At 46.6% G+C, this 18,696-nt stretch overlaps 1 protein-coding gene across 2 annotated transcripts in view; it reads right to left on the bottom strand.

Annotated features, from left to right (window-relative positions):
• The window catches only part of ADAMTS17 (ADAM metallopeptidase with thrombospondin type 1 motif 17), a gene marked incomplete at both ends in the record, with an annotated part of 347,780 nt that overhangs the window by 276,396 nt on the left and 52,688 nt on the right, over positions 1 to 18,696 (bottom strand). For both annotated transcript variants that reach the window (XM_079701384.1, XM_079701385.1), the window contains one exon: positions 2,093 to 2,265. In XM_079701384.1, coding sequence (XP_079557510.1) covers positions 2,093 to 2,265 — 173 coding nt within the window. The remainder of the gene's footprint in view (positions 1 to 2,092; positions 2,266 to 18,696) is intronic.

The raw sequence follows: 18,696 nt of genomic DNA, 5'->3' as shown, positions 1-18,696 counted from the left end.
GCCTCCCTGATCTTGGGCTGCCTTCAGCCATCTCTCACCCCCCGCAGCACAGCCCAGGGACTGGCCTTCTCTTCTCACTCTCTTTCCATGAGCCTTACGTGCCTTCGCAGCCAGGCATAAGGCCCTTGGGGTGGCTAAGCCCCTGCCTCGCTGCTCTTCCTGCAGGGGGAGCCAGCTCAGAGCGGTTCTGACACTGCCAGCCAGCTCTGTGCTCAGAGCAGGAATCCTGGTCCAGGCCTGTCTGGGCCTAAACCTCACACTTGTAATCCCTGACCCCTTTCCCTCTCCAAAGTCCTCCTTGACCCTGATTCCACCTAGGGAGGCTCTTTTCTCTTCTCTCCCTCAGCCAAGATCTTCTGCGATGCTGTTTCTACTTCTTCACTTCCTGGTCTCATTTCAGTTTGCCCCTACCCAGCTGCCACCCCCAACAATCCCTAAAGCTATCCCTTCGGGGACCTGGCTGCAGCATCTGGCATTGTTAACCACTCCCTTCCTGCACCTCTCACTTCTTTTCTTAGGGAAAACCCCTGCCCAGTCTGTCTGCCCTTCTGCCAGCTCCCCACCCTCTGCCTGGCCCCCTGGGACTGGCACTCCACTGGGCCATCTGTGGGCAGCTTCTCTTCTCCCCGATGTGCTCCACCTGGACATGGCTGGCCACGCCAACAGCTGCAGCTCCCAGCTGTGCACCGGTCAGCCCCAGTCCCTACTTCCAGCCAGGCCCTCCATCCTGAGCTCCCATGGGGAACTCGAAGCCAGCTTGTCCAGACTAGAACTCCTCACTGTGTCCCCAAATGCTCTGTTCTTTTCCCATCCAGTGGCCCACCATCCACCCAGCCACCCAGGTTATAGCCCAGGAGTCCCCTGGATTTCTCTCGCCTCCTCCTCCTGCCTCTCCAAGCCAGGCACCAAGTCCTGTGGGTCTTTCCTCCCAGCACATCCTCCTCTCTGCATGAATGCCTCCTCCATCCCCACTCCTGCCCCTTAGTTCAGACCCTTTCTCCTCACACACTCCATTCCCAGTGCTCCTTCTTGCCTTTCTCACTCCAATCCACCCAAGTGCAGCTGCTGGGGTTGCTCTTCCAAACCTCGCTCCAGACACGTTTCTCCCCTCCCCGTCGGCGGCCCCGCTCCTAGGGATGGCTTACCCCCCCACCACATCCTCACCCTATGCACGTCCCCACTTTAAGGCTGCTCCACTCCCTGCTGCAGCCACATCACACCACCTGCCCTCCCCCGGATGCAGCTCCTGCAGCATCTCCTGCATGACCTGCCACTGCTCCCCCACCTGGCAAACACAGTTGAAAGGTCAGGTCTTTCATGAAGCCTCCATGCTGTGGGGTGATCACTCCCCAGCCCTCCACCCAGTAGAGATGTCAACTGAAACACAGACACTCCATCCATCTGTGACATCACTGTCTCCTGAGGGAAGGACCAGGTCTTTTTGCGTTTGTCCCCCCAGCAACTAACACAATGCCAGGAGGTCTTCAAAAATGCTTGTTAGGAGAGTGGATAGGTGGGTGGAGTTGGGATGCACACAAACATCCTTCTGTGCAAACAACCACCTGCATCTAAAATCTGAGGCATAAGGTCCCTCCCCAACCTACCCACCAAGTGAAGGTTTCCCTCACTCCTCATTCAACAAATCAGATGTAGATACAGGTTGCTTCCTTGGTTCCCTCAACTAGATAATCTCTCTTCCTTGCACACGACAAGCTTTGTTTTATATTAAAGTCTGATCTTGATTCCTCCTATGAGACTGTTGGCTCCTTAGAGCAGCGACTGACTTAGCATTGAATCCCCTTGGAGGGGCATTTTACCCATAGAAAGGGTCTTGGGAGGCCTCTGCTGAGGAGTGCGGGCAGACTCCCATCACTGAGCAGGCTCAGGCGCTGACCCCACACCAGCCCAGGCTGGCGAGTCAGGCCTCTCCCTGGGGGCACCTCCCACCCCCTGCGCTCCGTGTTGCCCAGGGGTCACAAGGCTGTGTATGTCCCCATCCCCACCCCCCAGGAGAAGATGGCCAGCACCCACATGCAGAGCGCTCGTCCAAGAGGAAGTAAAACCCCTGGTCAGGTGCTGGTCCCGGACTCACCATGTTCATGACAGTGAGGATGAACCTCTGGGCGGCCTCGGCCCCATGGTACTGCACCATGTCAGCATCGGCCACCACCAGCGTCTCCACTGTGTGCTCGGTGGTCAGCCGGATGGCATTCCTCCGCTCCCGCCAGTCTCGTGACGGCCAGCCCCTCCTCGGCTTCTTCTTTTCTAGAAAACAATAGAGATATCTGTGCAGCCCTTTAGTGTATTGGCTTCCTGTCCACGCAGTGAACAGGCCTTCCATCAAGCCTCCCCAAGAGAATGGTCAGTCTTCCCTGGCCAGTGGCCGGGCCCAGCATCCATTTTCCTCTGCTGCCACGGCCTAGCCTGCATGCCTGGGGGCCAGATGTCACGAGGGTCACGCCCGTCCACTGTGGCAGCGATGGGGCAGATGGGGCCGAAGATTACAGAATAGAAAACCTGTCCCTGCAGGGAACGGGGAGAACAGCACAGTCTGTGGAGGAAAAGGAAGCCTGGGCCCAGCAGGCAGGGTTAATGATACAGACCCCCAGTCTTTCTGAAAGCACCATGACCCACTGCTGGGCCAATGAGCAGGGGCCTGAAAGAGGGCAGTCCAGAGACCGCGTCGAGAGTCACGAATAAGGAGCTACAAACTTTACCAGGCACAAAAGCAGTATTTCAAAAAAAAAAAAAAAAAGCATCATCAAAAAGAAAAACAGGGCTTCCCTGGTGGCGCAATGGTTGAGAGTCCGCCTGCCGATGCAGGGGACACGGGTTCGTGCCCCGGTCCAGGAAGATCCCACATGCCGCGGAGCGGCTGGGCCCGTGAGCCATGGCCGCTGAGCCTGCGCGTCCGGAGCCTGTGCTCCGCAACGGGAGAGGCCACAACAGTGAGAGGCCCACGTACCACAAAAACAACAACAACAACAACAACAACAAAAAATCACAGGACACACACATCCAGGCCAAGATTGGAGTTTGTTCTTTCCTCACCACAGGGAAGGTATTAGTAAACAGTAAGTAATCCTCCACTGACTCCCCTCAGATCAACTGATTTCCTAGAAGATCTTACTTGCTAAACAGCTATGGTCATTATTTTGAGCCCACGTCAGGATGTCTGGATGCTCAAACTGCCATGTGAGGACTGACATACAGATTTGTGGGTGCAAACGCCTCTGACTAACATCAAAGGTTGATATGAATAACGTGCACTTTCAGAATCCGAATGTGAATAAAAAGGCAGTTCCTTAATTTGATAGCTATTTTTTCCATCTTTATACCAGCTCACATGGGAGCCAGCTCTGCTACAACTTCCATGCAGTAAACCCAACCCACATATACACAAACTGCCCTCATACAGCCATCCAATCATTCCAGAACCAAAGATGCATACTATAAGAAAAAACTGAAATATGGGTCATAGTGTACAAACAAGAATAGTCCGTGCAGTGAGACAAACTGAAAAACAATCTACAAATCCAACCACAGAGAAAGCCAACAATGGTAAAACAGCAGGCAGCCATGAAAAGTACAACTGTGAAGATTATTTAGTGATGTAGAGAGAAGCAGATATAAATCTCTATATATGTCTTGTCAACCTGCAGGGTGGTTCCCTCCTCCCCAAAGCCAGGCCCACCTCCCATGGAGACTTCCAGGCCTTAGGAATCGAATTCGGGAAGGCAGCGTCTATTCTAAGATAAAAGGCAAGGTGTCAGATGGTACTGCCTTTGTACATGGCCAAAATGAAAGAGGCCCCTCTTTGAGGATCTCTCTCTGGACCTACACCCACATTCACCAACAGGTCCTCTCGGAACACAAGGAAGGTGGACCATGGGTGACCTCCAAATCCTGGGCTCAGCATGCCTGCCGGGTGCTCACTGCTTGGATCAGGCCAACCTGTCCAGCTTGGAATTTGTGATGAGCCATGTCACCCTCATTTTAAAGCAGCAGAAGTAAAGGGCCACCCAAGCAGCAGCTTTGCTATAACGAGCTCACCAACATTCTCCCAGGTGACCACAAGCCAAACTGTGCCTCAGCTCCTCCCAAAGTTGGGATTTATTGCCCATCTCTCAGCATCCCAACTCATGAACTCCTCTGCAGCTCTTCCCCACACTGACTGCTTGTTTTCACACCATGTCTATATTTTCTGGTTTCTGTATGAAAAGAGCTGCATTTTTAGCAGGGTCTAAAGGATGCACTACTGACATTTCTCTGGGAGATGGCCAGCTTAAACACGTAGGAAGCGAGTACAAGAAAGGTAGCCCAGCACTCCCCACCAGAGGAGCAGATCGCCCCCTGGACACTTCACACGTCAAGATGATGCACTGGGCATCACCCTTTCAAGTAGGAACAAAGAAGACCTGCCCTTCCCTTCCCGATGGACCTTGGAGAGCTAATAAACAGGGTATCATAAAGGGTAAAATGCTGCACGTTAACATATGCCCAGAACACTCAGTCATAGGTAAAACACAACGGTCAGGTGCTCTGTGGTTTTTAAAGGGTTTGCACTACAACTACCTCATCTGTCCCTTTCACTGCCCCCAGCCCCAGGCCCAGCACATGTTATGAAGTAAATACTCACTGAATGAATGCATGCTTGAGTGAGTGAATGAATGAATACATGGATGAATGAGAGAGTGAAATCCCTCTTTCCCACATAACAAAGCTGAAGTCAAGCACTGGGCAGGGGTAAATTTGGCCCTAGAACTCAGGCTTCACCCAGCAGCTCTGACTCTCCCGCTTGCATTGCCTTTGGGTGCGAACATGCTGCTCGCTGTTGTCTGAACTTAAAACATGGGGATGGGGGGTTTCCCTGGTGGCGCAGTGGTTGAAAATCTGCCTGCCAATGCAGGGGACACGAGTTCGAGCCCTGGTCTGGGAAGATCCCACATGCCGCGGAGCAACTAGCCCCGTGAGCCACAATTACTGAGCCTGCGCGTCTGGAGCCTGTGCTCCGCAACAAGAGAGGCCGCGATAGTGAGAGGCCCGCGCACCGCGATGAGGAGTGGCCCCCACTTGTCGCAACTAGAGAAAGCCCTCGCACAGAAACGAAGAGCCAACACAGCCATAAATGAATGAATGAATGAATGAATGAATAAATAAATAAATAAATAAAATTAAAAAAAAAAAAAACATGGGGATGGGAAAGGCCACAGAAAACTCAGCGGCAAAGGATGCTGTATACCGACTTGGCTGCTGCAGGGCCTGACCAGGAGGAGTAGCCTTCAGTGACGGCTCCTTCTGCTCAGATGGCCTCCACTCGCACCAGGCCCTTGAGCAACAGCAGCAACTACACAGCCAGCTCCCGGGCCAAGTGAGCTCTTACCTGAGCCCCCCTCACCAAGGACTGCTAACTGGGGCTGTCACGCCACAACCACGCTAGGCTGGAGAGTGACCCCCACATACCCCAGGGCTCTGTCCTGTCCCAAGCACAAGAGGAGAGGCCCCAAGCCTCGATTCAGACCCCCACTGCTAGGTGGGTTTCAGGAGATCAAAAGGCAATGCGGTGCCCGGGCCACATACTGAATACCCACTCCAGTGAAGTCTAGGGCAACAAGCCCTCAACAAAGGCACCACTCTTTCTGCAGTGAAACAATAAAGATGCTCAACAGTCTGTCCAAAAGCCTGGATTGGGTAATAGCAGGTAAGAGACCGAGGACCTGCATTCCCTATCCCTGCAGATGGGAACAGGGGTGGAGGGGGAGGGAAGCTCACCCTCCTCTTCTCTCCCTGCTCCCAGCAACACCTCCACCAGCAAAGCTCTACAGCCATCACTTCTGATGGTTCTTCCTTTCCTACAGGGAGAACAGAACCATAATCTATTTTTACCTTTAATTCCATGAACTGCATAAATATACCCTCATAAACAAAGTTTCATCAATACAAATATTCACAGACTATAAGCATACTGAAAAGCAAGAAGAAACACACCAATTTCATAACAACATGGGTGCTGGATTTAGACCTCACAGGAGAAGTCAAAGTTCAGGCCAGGCAGGCATGCAGCCACCTGGGGGCCCTCCAAGCTCACTCAGTCATTAGCTGTCTCCCTCCACTGTGGGAACAAGGGAGGCGGCCCTCACCCCACTGATGAGGACAGACCACAACCTGCAAGGCCCCAGGCCCTCTCCTGTTGTCACAGACACTGGGGATCATTCCCAAGTCCAGCCCAGCAGTTTCTTTTGCCAACACATTGCTGGGGCTTGGTGCTGACTTGGTAGATTTTCAATCTCTGGCTTCATATTTTTCTTACATTTATTTTCCTTTTGCCTCAATTATCCATTAAAAAAGAAAATTGTGTATGTTTATGCAAGTTACCCTGAATCTTGTTTGGAACAAGATGCGGGAGAGAAAAAGACAAGGAGCAAAACAAGGGCATTCTAAATGTTGTACTTTTAGCATATTCAAATTATATATTACTTATTCTAAGAGTTTGGAGACTGATGAAAATGCTGAGCAAATACAAAATTTCCTGTTGTTAGTTTTGCTCTTGGTAAAGTAAAAAATAAGCTCAGTTATGAATTGCCAAGCTCTATATAGTATAGATACTTCTTTAGTTTAACAACAATAGAGTATTTAGGTATTCACTAGGGAAAACCAATGCATAAATCACAAAATATTTGGTGTGAGAGTTCAAACAGTGGAAGCCAGCCCTGAAATTACTCTATGTCCCGCTGCACAAGGAGGATCCTTGCATGTCTGATTCTATAATGTCATCACCAGAGAAGACCTCAGGTTACTCTCTGTGCCAAAGGAGCACTGCCAGCTGCAGAAGCAAATTAGAGGGAAAGCAGACATGGTGGAGGAAATGGAGACAGCTGCCGAAGGGCACTGGGCTCTTCAGGCTGAGAAGACAAAGATGAGTCTCCACCACTAGGAACTAGGTAGCAGGTGTCAAACATGCTTACAGAGTCAACAGGGAAATGCAGACAACCTGAACTTGTCATTCAAGCCAGAAAAATAAACATTTCCCACACACAGCACTTAAGGTCCAGATCAAGAACATCCCCACCTGGGCACACTAGCACGGTGGACAACCAGAACCCTTAACATCGGGGAAGAGTCCAGAATCACGTATTCTTTTAGCTGCATTAACCATGGGTTTTCTCCAGCTCTCTAGTGGGCAGGACAAAGGCAATCCCATCAGAAGCCTCAAGTGATCCCTCAGTCCCTTCTATAACACTGAAGGATGGAAAATTAAAAACACTCATCAAAGGGAATTCCAAAGAAATTCCACGGCGTGTTCCAAGTCGGCAGCCTCAAGTGATCCCTCAGTCCGCAGGGGAGGGGGCAGTGAGAGCACCCAGAAGGACCAAGGGCCCAGCAGCCAACATAACAGGAGGGCAAGAGTGGGGCAGCAGAACCAAGGGGAATGACAGGTGGTCTGAGTTAGAAAGAAGAGGTGAGAGCACAGATGGTGACACTGGCTTCTGGAATAAGAGGGGTGCTGCTCAGCAGGCAGAGTCCCCTTGTTCACTCGGTGGCACAGCCCATCCAAGGCGCAAGGGTCTACAGCTCCCCTGCCTGAACTGGCTGTGCTGCCATGCAGGACACGTGGATGGGACTTTCTTTTTTCTGTACCTACCACATCAAAAACTAATTCAAAACTAGAAAACAGAAGTAGCCATGAGAACAGTAAAATCTCTCAGACCAGACTAAGCAGGAGACTGGAGCTCTGGCGTCCATGCAGCTTGCCCAAGTGACCCCCCCACCCCGCCATGGCCCACTGCAGGTGGAGGACCTGGACAGCCAACTCTGAGGTGCTTGGAGTGCCCCCTGAATCCCCTGCTCCCCAGCAATCCTGCAAACGCCAAACTCCCATCCATGTTATAGTCTAACGTGGGTCTATGCTCGCCTTCTGGGCTAGACTGTGAGCTTAAGGACCCAAACATCACCCTCTGGACCCACCAAAGCGCCGAGCACTGCCTGGTGCATAGTAGGAACATTCGAGAATTACACTTAGTTGAGTGAATTTTTTTAACTCTTTGAAATTCCTAATGAATAACAAGATTAAGTTTCAAGGAACTTAACCTAAATGTCCTAAAATTGAATTCTCACACAGTACTCCCTCCACCTAAGGAGGAGGGGACAACTCTAATTGTGAGGAGCCCAGCTGTGACATCCGACAGAGCTGGGTAGAGTCTGCTCGTGCTGGGTGGCCAGGAGCAAGCTTCCTCATCTCTAAAACAAGGGGATAATTATTCTGCTCTCTTAGGGTAGATGTGAGGAAACTAACACAGGGTCAGGTATATAATAAGCACACTCAAATGATGCTGCTAGTCTTATTTCTATACTTATTATTACATTACTATTATTGCTGTTAACTATTAGGGTCTAAATGCTAATTTTTAAACTTTGCATGCATGACCCAGAACCAATAGTGGACGCTTGTATGCACCCTACAGGGTCTGATCAGGACCTCTAGTCTAGACACTCACCAATCAACTTGTTGTCTTCGACATTTCTTACTGGGTAGGGGTATGAAAGAGTTTCTCTAAGGACATCCTCAATCATGCAACAGTAAGTTATAATTATACAAAAATATCAGTTTCAAGAGGATGGCTTATAACTCCTGCTCAACATCCCAATGTAACCTCCCAACATACCAGAGGGCAGAATATTTTAATCATCAGAAATATGATAGAACACAAAACATGACTGTACATGAAATCAGCTATTTAAACCATGAAACATTAATGACATTTCACACAGGATAGAATAATGGAAATCAAATGTTTCTCATTAAGATGGAAAACAGACAGTCACACTCCTTGGAGGAGAGACCGATTGTTGCCACAAGCGAGATTTCTGTGTACAGACACCCCCACCATGGCCACACCAACCCATTTTCAAGGAACCAAAGCCACCACTGCCACAGCATGAAAAATAGTAAGATGTGTGGTTTCAACTGCATGTCCAATAGCCCCATTATCTTCTGTCTTTAACTCTCCCAAAATAAGCAGCCATGAGATGTAATAAAAATACCTTCAGGGTGGGAGTTGGGAACTCTGAAAACTCACCTGGGCCTATCTTGATGATGTTGAAGGTGCCACTTAACAGAAAGGTATCCATTTCCTGTGCACCAGTTATTTGCCCTTTTTCTCCCAGCCCTCTCTTCTGTGCTCCACTCTGGGGCTGGGGGCCTGCAAACTATTTCCTGGACTCCCTTGCTAGCTGGCTTCCTGTTCAGCTCTGCCAACAGGGGGCGCTGGAGGGAGACTGGAAGGCAGGAGATGGGGAGAATGGGCTCCTGTGTTTCAGCTCAGGGTGGCATTGTTCCAGCAGCATTGGGTAGCTGTGGCTCTAGCCTCCAGCTCCTGGGGAACTCCCAGCCAAGCCTCCTCATCTCCCTCAGAGGTACATCCATAGAGACACCTGCTGGGCTGTACCTCGTTGGTGGTCTGATGTCCCTCACAGGACTGAGCCCCAGCCCCACAGACCACTGCTGCAAGCTCTGTGGTCTTGGAAATGCCGCCTTTTCTCTTTTCCTTCCCCAGCCCTGGGGTGATAGCTATTACCTGGGTTACCTCAGCTCCACTTCTGCTCATTCAGACTTTGACACTGATGTCACCAATTCCCTGTGTTAAATCTCATAATTAGAAATACCTAGCACAGTTTCTGTTCCCCTAACTAGACACAAACTGATATAGCCTAAAATGAGAGGGTCAGTCCTAAAACTAATTCCTATATTTCATTCAACCTTCAAGGACTCCTCCCAGTTCCAGAAATAAGGATTTATTTCTTCACCATGGAAATATGAAGATATTGGATATGCACTTCCACACCGCAGAACCCTGCCACAGTCAGGAATGCTGCCCCTCATTCTGAGTCATCTTTAACAAAAACCAATCAATGGGGTGCCCTGTGAAGGAAATGCAAGCATCAGTGTGTGCCACAGATTTCCCAACAACCTATCACCCCCACATCCCAAGACCCGGGGACAGCACCTTACAGATTCATGGTCAACATGGGAAAAGTACTGGAGGAGGAAGCATGAACAACAAGTTTCGTTTTTAAGTTTGCACACACACAGACAAACAACATACTTTCCAAGAAAATTATCAGGTCCAAAAAAATTATTTCCTGATCACTTTTATTTTCTTCAACCAAAGGGTCAGCTTATTTAAAAACAAACAAAAAACTACCTTTTCGACTAGAAACGATGGTTCCACATGTGCAGAAGCACTCCCAGCCAGGTGAACTTTTGGCAGCTGCATAAATCCAATATCCTTGAAAAATAATGGCCTTCTCTCTCTCTCTTTTTTTTTTAAAGGAAAAAAATAAGTTTTGCTCTCCAAGTATGAATTCTTTAAATAACTTCCCCCAAGGCCAAGTCACTTTTATAAAAGGCATATTTTTTTCATGTAAATTCCTTACAAAGAAGGTGGAAAATAGGGTTTTTTGTGGTTAAGATCCTGAATGAAGAACTGATCAACCTTGGAGTCCAAAATCAGTCCCTTCATTAGGCAGGAGGTGTCCCACACACACCCCCACCCTGAGAGGCAGCAGGGCCAGGGGTAAGAAGGCTGAGCTGGCCCTGCCAGACCTTTCCACCCATGGTCAGAGCCACGCGGGCACCAAGCAACCAGGCACTACTGTCTGTGGGTGAGGTGGGAAGATACTCATTTGATCAACAAATATTGAATTGTGAAGATACTCAATTTGGTCAACAAATATTAAATTGTGAAGATACTCATTTGGTCAACAAATATTGAATTGTGAACCTACTATGTGCTAGGCAATGTAGGTGACCACCTAGGAGGAATAAACATTAATCAAATGAACAAATGAATATATAAAAATTATAAATATAACAAATGTTTGCAAGAAAGAATAGATAATACTATGACAGGATAAAAAGAAGGGGGTTCCAATTTAGATTGGGTTCCATCAGGAAGTGACACAAGGGCCAAGATTAGGAGGATTAGCAACAGTTAACCAGTGGGAGTGATAAGAGAGGAGACGGGGGCAGTCCAGGCAGTGGGGACAGCAGGTACACAGGCCCTGGGGACAGAAGAAAGCATGGCATGTTCTAGAATCCAAAAGCCAGATCCAAGAGTGTGGCTGGCCAAGAGGCTTGAGCAATAAGGCAGGGGTACACTTGAAGGGTCACATGCAATGTGCTCAGGGTTTTCTTCTTTAACCCCAGAGCAGTGGGAAGCCATCTAGGGCTTGTGTTTCCAATGTGTCACCCTGGCTGTTATGGGTAGAACAGATTCCGGGGGACATGGAAGTGGGGACACTAGTTGGATGACCACTACAGGAGCTCAGGTACATAGGGACCACAGCTAGACAAAGGAGGCAACTGCCAGTGAAAGGAAGCAAATAGATTCAGGAGGTACTTAGAAGGTGGGACCAAGAATACTGGGGATATTTGGGTGGATAAAGAAGGGCTATCGGAGCTTCCCTGGTGGCGCAGTGGTTGAGAGTCCGCCTGCCGATGCAGGGGACACAGGTTCATGCCCCGGTCCGGGAAGATCCCACATGCCGCGGAGCGGCCGGGCCCGTGAGCTATGGCCGCTGAGCCTGCACGTCCAGAGCCTGTGCTCCGCAACAGGAGAGGCCACAACAGTGAGAGGCCCGCGTACCGCAAAAAAAAAAAAAAAAAGAAGGGCTATCAAGGATAACTCCTGGTTTGTATGGTTGCGCTAACCACTGAATTAGGGACCCCTGGAACAGGGCTAGGTGTGAAAAAAAAGCACTGCAAGTTTTGGCCTTGTTAATTTCAGGTGCTTTTAAAGTACCCAAGTGGAGAGGTCAAGTTGGCTGTCAAGTGTGCAGACTTGGCGCTCAAAAGCAAAGGCGAGATCAGAGATAGGCATCTAGGAAGCAAGGATCCCAGACCGATCCTTCCGGGACCTCCAAACTGCATGACTGGAGAGAAGAAATAGAACCAAGAGGGGGGGCGGATGGCGAGGTGCAGCGAAAGCAGAGCACGGCGTCACAGGAGCAGGGAAAATAAAGTCTCAGGAGGAGGGGCTGCTCAGCTCCTCCAGCACAGCAGAGGGCCAGGTCCAGACCCAGGTGGGTCTTACGGAGAGTGCTGCTGAGGACAGGGGAGCAGAAACCAGGCCAGGGAAGGGAAAAAAGTGAGAGGTGAGGAAATGGTACAGACTTTGGTGAGGTCTGGGGAGGAGAGAAACAGGAACACTGCTGGAAAATACTAGAATTGAGGGAAGCTTGAGATGGAAAAAACTCACACATCCAATAAGAAAACCCAGGCCCACGGAAGACTGCCATCTTCACTCGGTTTCTACCACTCTCCCTGTCCAGTCACAGACTGCCAGCAAGGAAGAACAAGGCTTCTAATACGCCCACCTCACACCAACTGAGAAAAGACGATAATTGTTTAACAGGTGCCAGTCAAACCCTGAATCGGTGGCTGGCCCGGCGCTGGGTGCTCCCCTCAAGGGAGGGAGAGAAGCATGTAAAACCTTAACAGTCCTATAAATACCCCACAGATGAAAGAACCGTCAAGGAAACAGCCCAGACTCCTAGGGAAAGCAGGCTTCCAACTGGAAGGAGAGGAGGAAGAAAAGCACTATTCATTGTATCAGGAAAGGACAGAGCTGTACAACCAGAAAAAAAGCAGCAGGAAAAATGGAAAATGCAAGGTAGCACCATCTAACAAAGACGCTGGGCCTATTCCAGTAAGAATTTTTCACACTGGCTGTCATAGGGTTCCCTGAAGGTAAGGCAGATGGCTGTGTTTTCTGTTTTATTTCACATCGGTCTAACACCTTGTCTCAACCTCTATTAAATATTAAATGTTTCTCGTAAAAGATACTGCATTAGTCAGCTAGGGTTGCCATTACAAAGTAACAGACTGGGTGGCTTAAACAACAAACATTTATTTCTTCACAGTTCTGGAGACTAGAAGCCAAGATTGAGGTGTCCGCAGGGTTGGTTTCTCCTAAGGCCTCTCTTCCTGATTTGCAGATGGCTGCCTTCTGTCTTCATCTTCACAGATCTTCCCTCTTTACCCATCTAAGTCCAAATTTCCTCTTCTTTCAAGGACTCCCTAATGACCTCATTTAACTATAATCACTTCTTTAAAGGCCCTATTTCCAAACACATTCCTAGTCTGAGGTGCCGGGGGTTAGAACTTCAACACAGAGATTAGTGGGGACACATTTTAATCCATAACAGATGCCCATCTTCTTTCTTGCCTTAAGAAGTGTGGACTGGGCAGGTCACCTTCACATTAGTTGAAGTGTGTATAGCCACATAGTCAGGACAATCAGGACAACGTGTGATTCCCAGAGAGGACAGTCATCTCAGAGGTCCATCAAGATACATTTGACAAATTCAAGAAAACAAATGCAAATGTTTGGAATTATCATGTGCTTCTCACCACCACTTTTCAGTTAAGTCTATTGCTGAAAGATTACACTAGCCTACTGGAGCTTGACCTTTTTATTTATTTATTTTTGTGTGTGTGTGGTATGCAGGCCTCTCACTGTTGTGGCCTCTCCCGTTGCGGAGCACAGGCTCCGGGTGCTTAGGCCCAGCGGCCATGGCTCACGGGCCCAGCCGCTCCGCGGCATGTGGGATCTTCCCGGACTGGGGCACGAACCCAAGTCCCCTGCATCAGCAGGCGGACTCTCAACCACTGCGCCACCAGGGAAGCCCCCTATCACCTTTTAATTGTATTTGATGTTTAAATCTTTACCCGTGCTTTTACCGTAACTTTTTGGTGTCATTTCTGAGTCTTTGTCATTGAATAGAGGGTTTTAATGCCTTTATATTTATTATAAAAATGATAATTTTTGATCTTCTGTCATGTTTTTAGTTCCTTTTCTCTATTTTCCTATGTGAGCTGTATTTCACTGAGTTTATCGTCTCCAGCATTTAGGAAGCAATTCTACAATAAGCTATCCTCACAATCTTAGGAAACATTCTTTCCATGTCAAGAACGTAGTAGAACTTTGGGTTTCCCTTTGTGCAGAGAAGAATTTAACATCCCTTTTTTCTCCCAGATTCCTTTCCACTTTTCATTTATTTATTTATTTATTCATTCATTCATTCATTTATTTATATATTTATGTGTTTATTTATGGCTGCGTTGGGTCTTCATTGCTGTGCGTGGGCTTTCTCTAGTTGCAGTGAGTGGGGGGTACTCTTTGTTGCGGTGTGCAGGCTTCTCATTGCGGTGGCTTGTCTTGTTGCAGAGCATGGGCTGTAGATGCGCAGGCTTCAGTAGTTGTGGCACACAGGCTCGGCAGTTGTGGCTCGCGGGCTCTAGAGAGCAGGCTCAGTAGTTATGGTGCATGGGCTTAGTTATTCCACGGCATGCGGGATATACCCGAACCAGGGGTCAAATCCATGTCCCCTGCATTGGCAGGTGGATTCTTAACCACTGCGCCACCAGGGAAGTCCCCCACTTTTCTGATTTGTAAATAGTTCTTAAATTTGAGGTACAGATTATTAAAGCACTTTATATTTTACACCTTTCCTTATTTTTTACAACAGCTTTATTGAGATATGATTCACATACCATACAATTCATCCATTTTAAGGATACAATTCAATAGCTTTTGGTATATTCTCAGAGTTGCACAACCATGATGACACAAATAGACCATTTTTATCACCCAAGATGAAATATTATACCCATAAGCAACCACTTCCCATTTCGTCCTCTACCACGCCTGCCCTAGGAAATCACTAATTACTTTGTCTCCATAGGTTTGCCTATTCTGGACATTTCATATAAATAGCATCATTTAATATGTGGTCTTTTGTTTCTAGCTTCTTTCTCTTATGAAAGTATTTTCAAGGTTCATCCATCCAGCATGTATCTGTACTTTATTCCTTTTTGTTGCCAAACAACATTCCATTGCATGGAATACCACTGTTTTCCATTCATCACTTGATGGACATTTGGGTTGTTTTCATATTTTGGCTATTGTGAATAATGCTCCTATGAACATTCATGTATAAGTTTTTATGTGAATAAATGTTTTAATTTCTCTTGGGTGTATACCTTGGAGTAGAATTGCTAGGTCATGTCGTAACCCTTTGCTTAAACTTTTGAGGAACTGCCAACCTGTTCTTCAAGTGTCTGTACCATTTTATATTCCCAGCAGCACCATATGAGGGTTCTAATTTCTCTACATTTCCACCAACACTTGTTATTGTCCATCTTTTTTATTGTAATTATCCAAGTGGGTACGAAATGGTATCTCACTGTGGTTTTGATTTGCATTCCTCTGGTGTCTAATAATGCTGACCGAGCATTTTTTCATGTGATCATTAGCCAATTATATGTATATTCTTCAGAGAACTATCTTTTCAGGTCCTTTGTCTACTTTTCAATTGAGTTGTCTTTTTATAGTTGTATAGGATATATCCCAGATACACGTCCCTCATCAGATATATGATATGGAGAAATTTTCTATCATGTGAGTTATCTTTTCACTTTCTTGATGGTATCCTTTGAAGCACAAAATATTTTAACTTTGATTAAATCCAATTTATCTTTATTTTCTTTGGTTACTTGTGTTTTTGATGTCATATCTAAGAAACCATTGCCTAATTCAAGGTCATAAAGATTTATTCCTATGTTTTCTTCTAGGACCATGATAGTTTTAGCCCTTACATTTAGGACTTTGATCTTCCCTTTTTAATTATTGCTTTCCATTTGTAACTGTATTTGCATCAATTAGTTAGGCTTAACTCTATGTTAAACCAGTTTCAATCATCCATATCAACTCTTTATATGATACCCTCCCTATTTCTAATCTTTTAATTTTGCTTCAGCTCATAATCAACTGCAATTATGTTTTAAAGAAATCCTTCCTAGAAGGACAAGCAGGGTGTATGGTTTCTAAACTCTTACATATCTAAGAGCATCAGGTGCCCTCACAGGTGAAAAACAAAGTGTCTGAGTGTAATATTCTTGGAGCACAGTCACTTTTTTTATTTTTAATAAATTTATTTATTTATTTTTGGCTGCACTGGGCCTTCGTTGCTGCACGCAGGTTTTCTCTAGTTGTGGCGAGCAGGGGCTACTCTTTGTTGCGGTGCATGGGCTTCTCATTGCGGCGTCTTCTCTTGTTGCAGAGCACAGGCTCTAGGCACATGGGCTTCAGTAGTTGCAGCATGCAGGCTCAGTAGTTGTGGCTCATGGGTTCTAGAGTGCAGGCTCAGTAGTTGTGGTGCACAGGCTTAGTTGCTTCGCAGCATGTGGGATCTTCCCAGACCAGGGCTCGAACCTGTATCCCATGCAGTGGCAGGCAAATTCTTAACCACTGCGCCACCAGGGAAGCCTGTACAGTCACTTCTTGTCCCAACACTGCAGTCCTGGCTCCACTGTCTTCTAGGACTTATTATCATGGACAACTCAGGCCTGCCAGATTTTTGTTTCTTTTAAGTAACCTGTTTTGTCTGCTTGAATACTGGTATAACTTTTCCTATTATTCTTATAATTCACAAATTTTGCCAGAATAAATAACTGTAGGACTATGTATATGAATTTTGATCAAAACACAGTAAGCCTTTTATCTGGTAAACTGAGATTTTTTTAAACCTTCCAGAAAGTCTTCATTCATTAAAAATCTTTGATGAATGCCCCTATCCTAACTTGGGCAGAGGGGTTCCTTCTGCAGAGATTCTAAAATTGGACTTACATTTTCTGTAATCCATTTCTATCACTTCCTTTCTCACCACTCTATTCTTTCCTTCCTTTGCCCCCAAAGAAGCATGTCACATTTATTCTCTACATCACTAATTCAAATGTGTAATGCTGTTTCAACTTCGTAGTGCCTCCCTTGTAGATTTTAATTCTGCTACAGCAAACTAGTTTTATAAGCTTTCATTATCTCACCAGTCCCTTTTTTTTTTTTTTTTGCGGTACGCGGGCCTCTCACTGTTGTGGCCTCTCCCGTTGCGGAGCACAGGCTCTGAACGCACAGGCTCAGTGATTATGGCTCACAGGCCCAGCCACTCCGCGGCATGTGGGATCTTCCCGGACCGGGGCACAAACCCGTGTCCCCTGCATCGGCAGGTGGACTCTCAACTACTGCGCCACCAGGGAAGCCCAGTTCCCTTTTATTTTAAGCTTACTGTTTTTACTTCTCATTCTGCAGTTCTTATGGCTTTTGCTTCTTTAAAGTCCTATCTTCTTTTTTTATGACTTCTGACATCTGTTTAGGTCCAAATGTTCTCTTTTTTATTGAAGTATAGTGGATTTACAATATTGTTAGTTACAGGTGTACAGCAAAGTGATTCAGTTATATATATGTATATGTATTTTCAGATTATTTTCCATTATAGATTATTATAAGGTATTGAATATAGTTCCCTATGCTATACAGTAAATCCTTGTTGCTTACCTATTTTATATATAGTAGTGTCTATATGTTAATCCCATAATTTATCCCTCCCCACCTTTCCCCTTTGGTAACCATAAGTTTGTTTTCTATGTCTGTGAGTCTGTTTCTGTTTTGTAAATAAAATCATTTGCATTATTTTTTAGATTCCACATATAAGTGATATCATACAATATTTGTCCTTCTGTCTGACTTACTTCATTTAGTATGATAATGTCTAGGTCCATCCATGTTGCTGCAAATGGCAATGTTTCATTTTTTATGGATGAGGAATATTCCATTGTATACATACACCACACCTTCTTTAACCATTCACCTGTTGATGGACACTTAGGTTGCTTCCATGTCTTGACTATCAGAAATAGTGCTGCTATTAACATTGGGGGGCATGTATCTTTTCAAATTAGAGTTTTCATCTTTTCTGGATATATGCCCAGGAGTTGGATCACTGGATCCCATGGTAGTTCTGTTTTTATTTTTTTAAGGAAACTCCATACTGTTTTCCATAGTAAAGCCTTATCTTCTTACATCCCATTAGGATACCGGTTTTCTAAAATTTATTCTGGTCCTGAAATAAATCCTTTCCAAAGATATGTTTTCTCTGCTTATCCTTTCCTTTATAGGCTATAGTATTTGAACTCAGACCCTCAAATGGGTTTTCTGTACATACTCAAATTGCAATGAGGAGAGGTCTACCTAAAGCCAGCACCAAGACTTGGGTGAACAGGTCTCCCTTGATCACAGTCAGCATCCCATCTCAGACCTGCTACTAGAGGACAGGCAGACAAGCACGATGTTCAGTAGGTATCTGTGTAGTCGGCTCTACCAGGCTGTGGTGGGATCCTGTACCTCCCCAGGGAGCAGTACTGTACATTCTGAACTGATGGGACACTTAAATAGGGATCTACAGGTCTCCTTCTGTCCACAGGGCAATGCTAGATACAAAGTACCAGCAACATACCTCCCGCCATACCTCCCTCCAGGGCTGCCCTGGAGTTAGCTGTAGAATGGCTATAAAACAATGGCTAATGCCAAACCAAAAGGGACAGCCAACCAGTTTCCTAATTATCATAAATCTTCTAAAATTCAAAGCCAAGGACAAACAAGAGATGGGAAAATATTTCTTCTGGCTCTCTTTCAGACAGGCAGGATTTGGCCACTCTGAAAAGCCCACTGACTACCCTTACCAATCCAGGCCCACCGTTCTTTATAGTTAGTGGAAAGTCCTTGCCAATTCTGACAACAGATTGCCTGTTTCCTTCATTTTTCTAAATATGTTTTTGCCTTCTTCTGTCTTCATACGGGT

This window comes from Hyperoodon ampullatus (genome assembly GCF_949752795.1).
Source record: "Hyperoodon ampullatus genome assembly, chromosome: 3".
Classification (NCBI taxonomy): Eukaryota; Metazoa; Chordata; class Mammalia; order Artiodactyla; family Ziphiidae; genus Hyperoodon; species Hyperoodon ampullatus.
The sequence above is the reverse complement of the archived record's forward strand: the minus strand, read 5'-3'. Positions and strand labels throughout refer to the sequence as shown.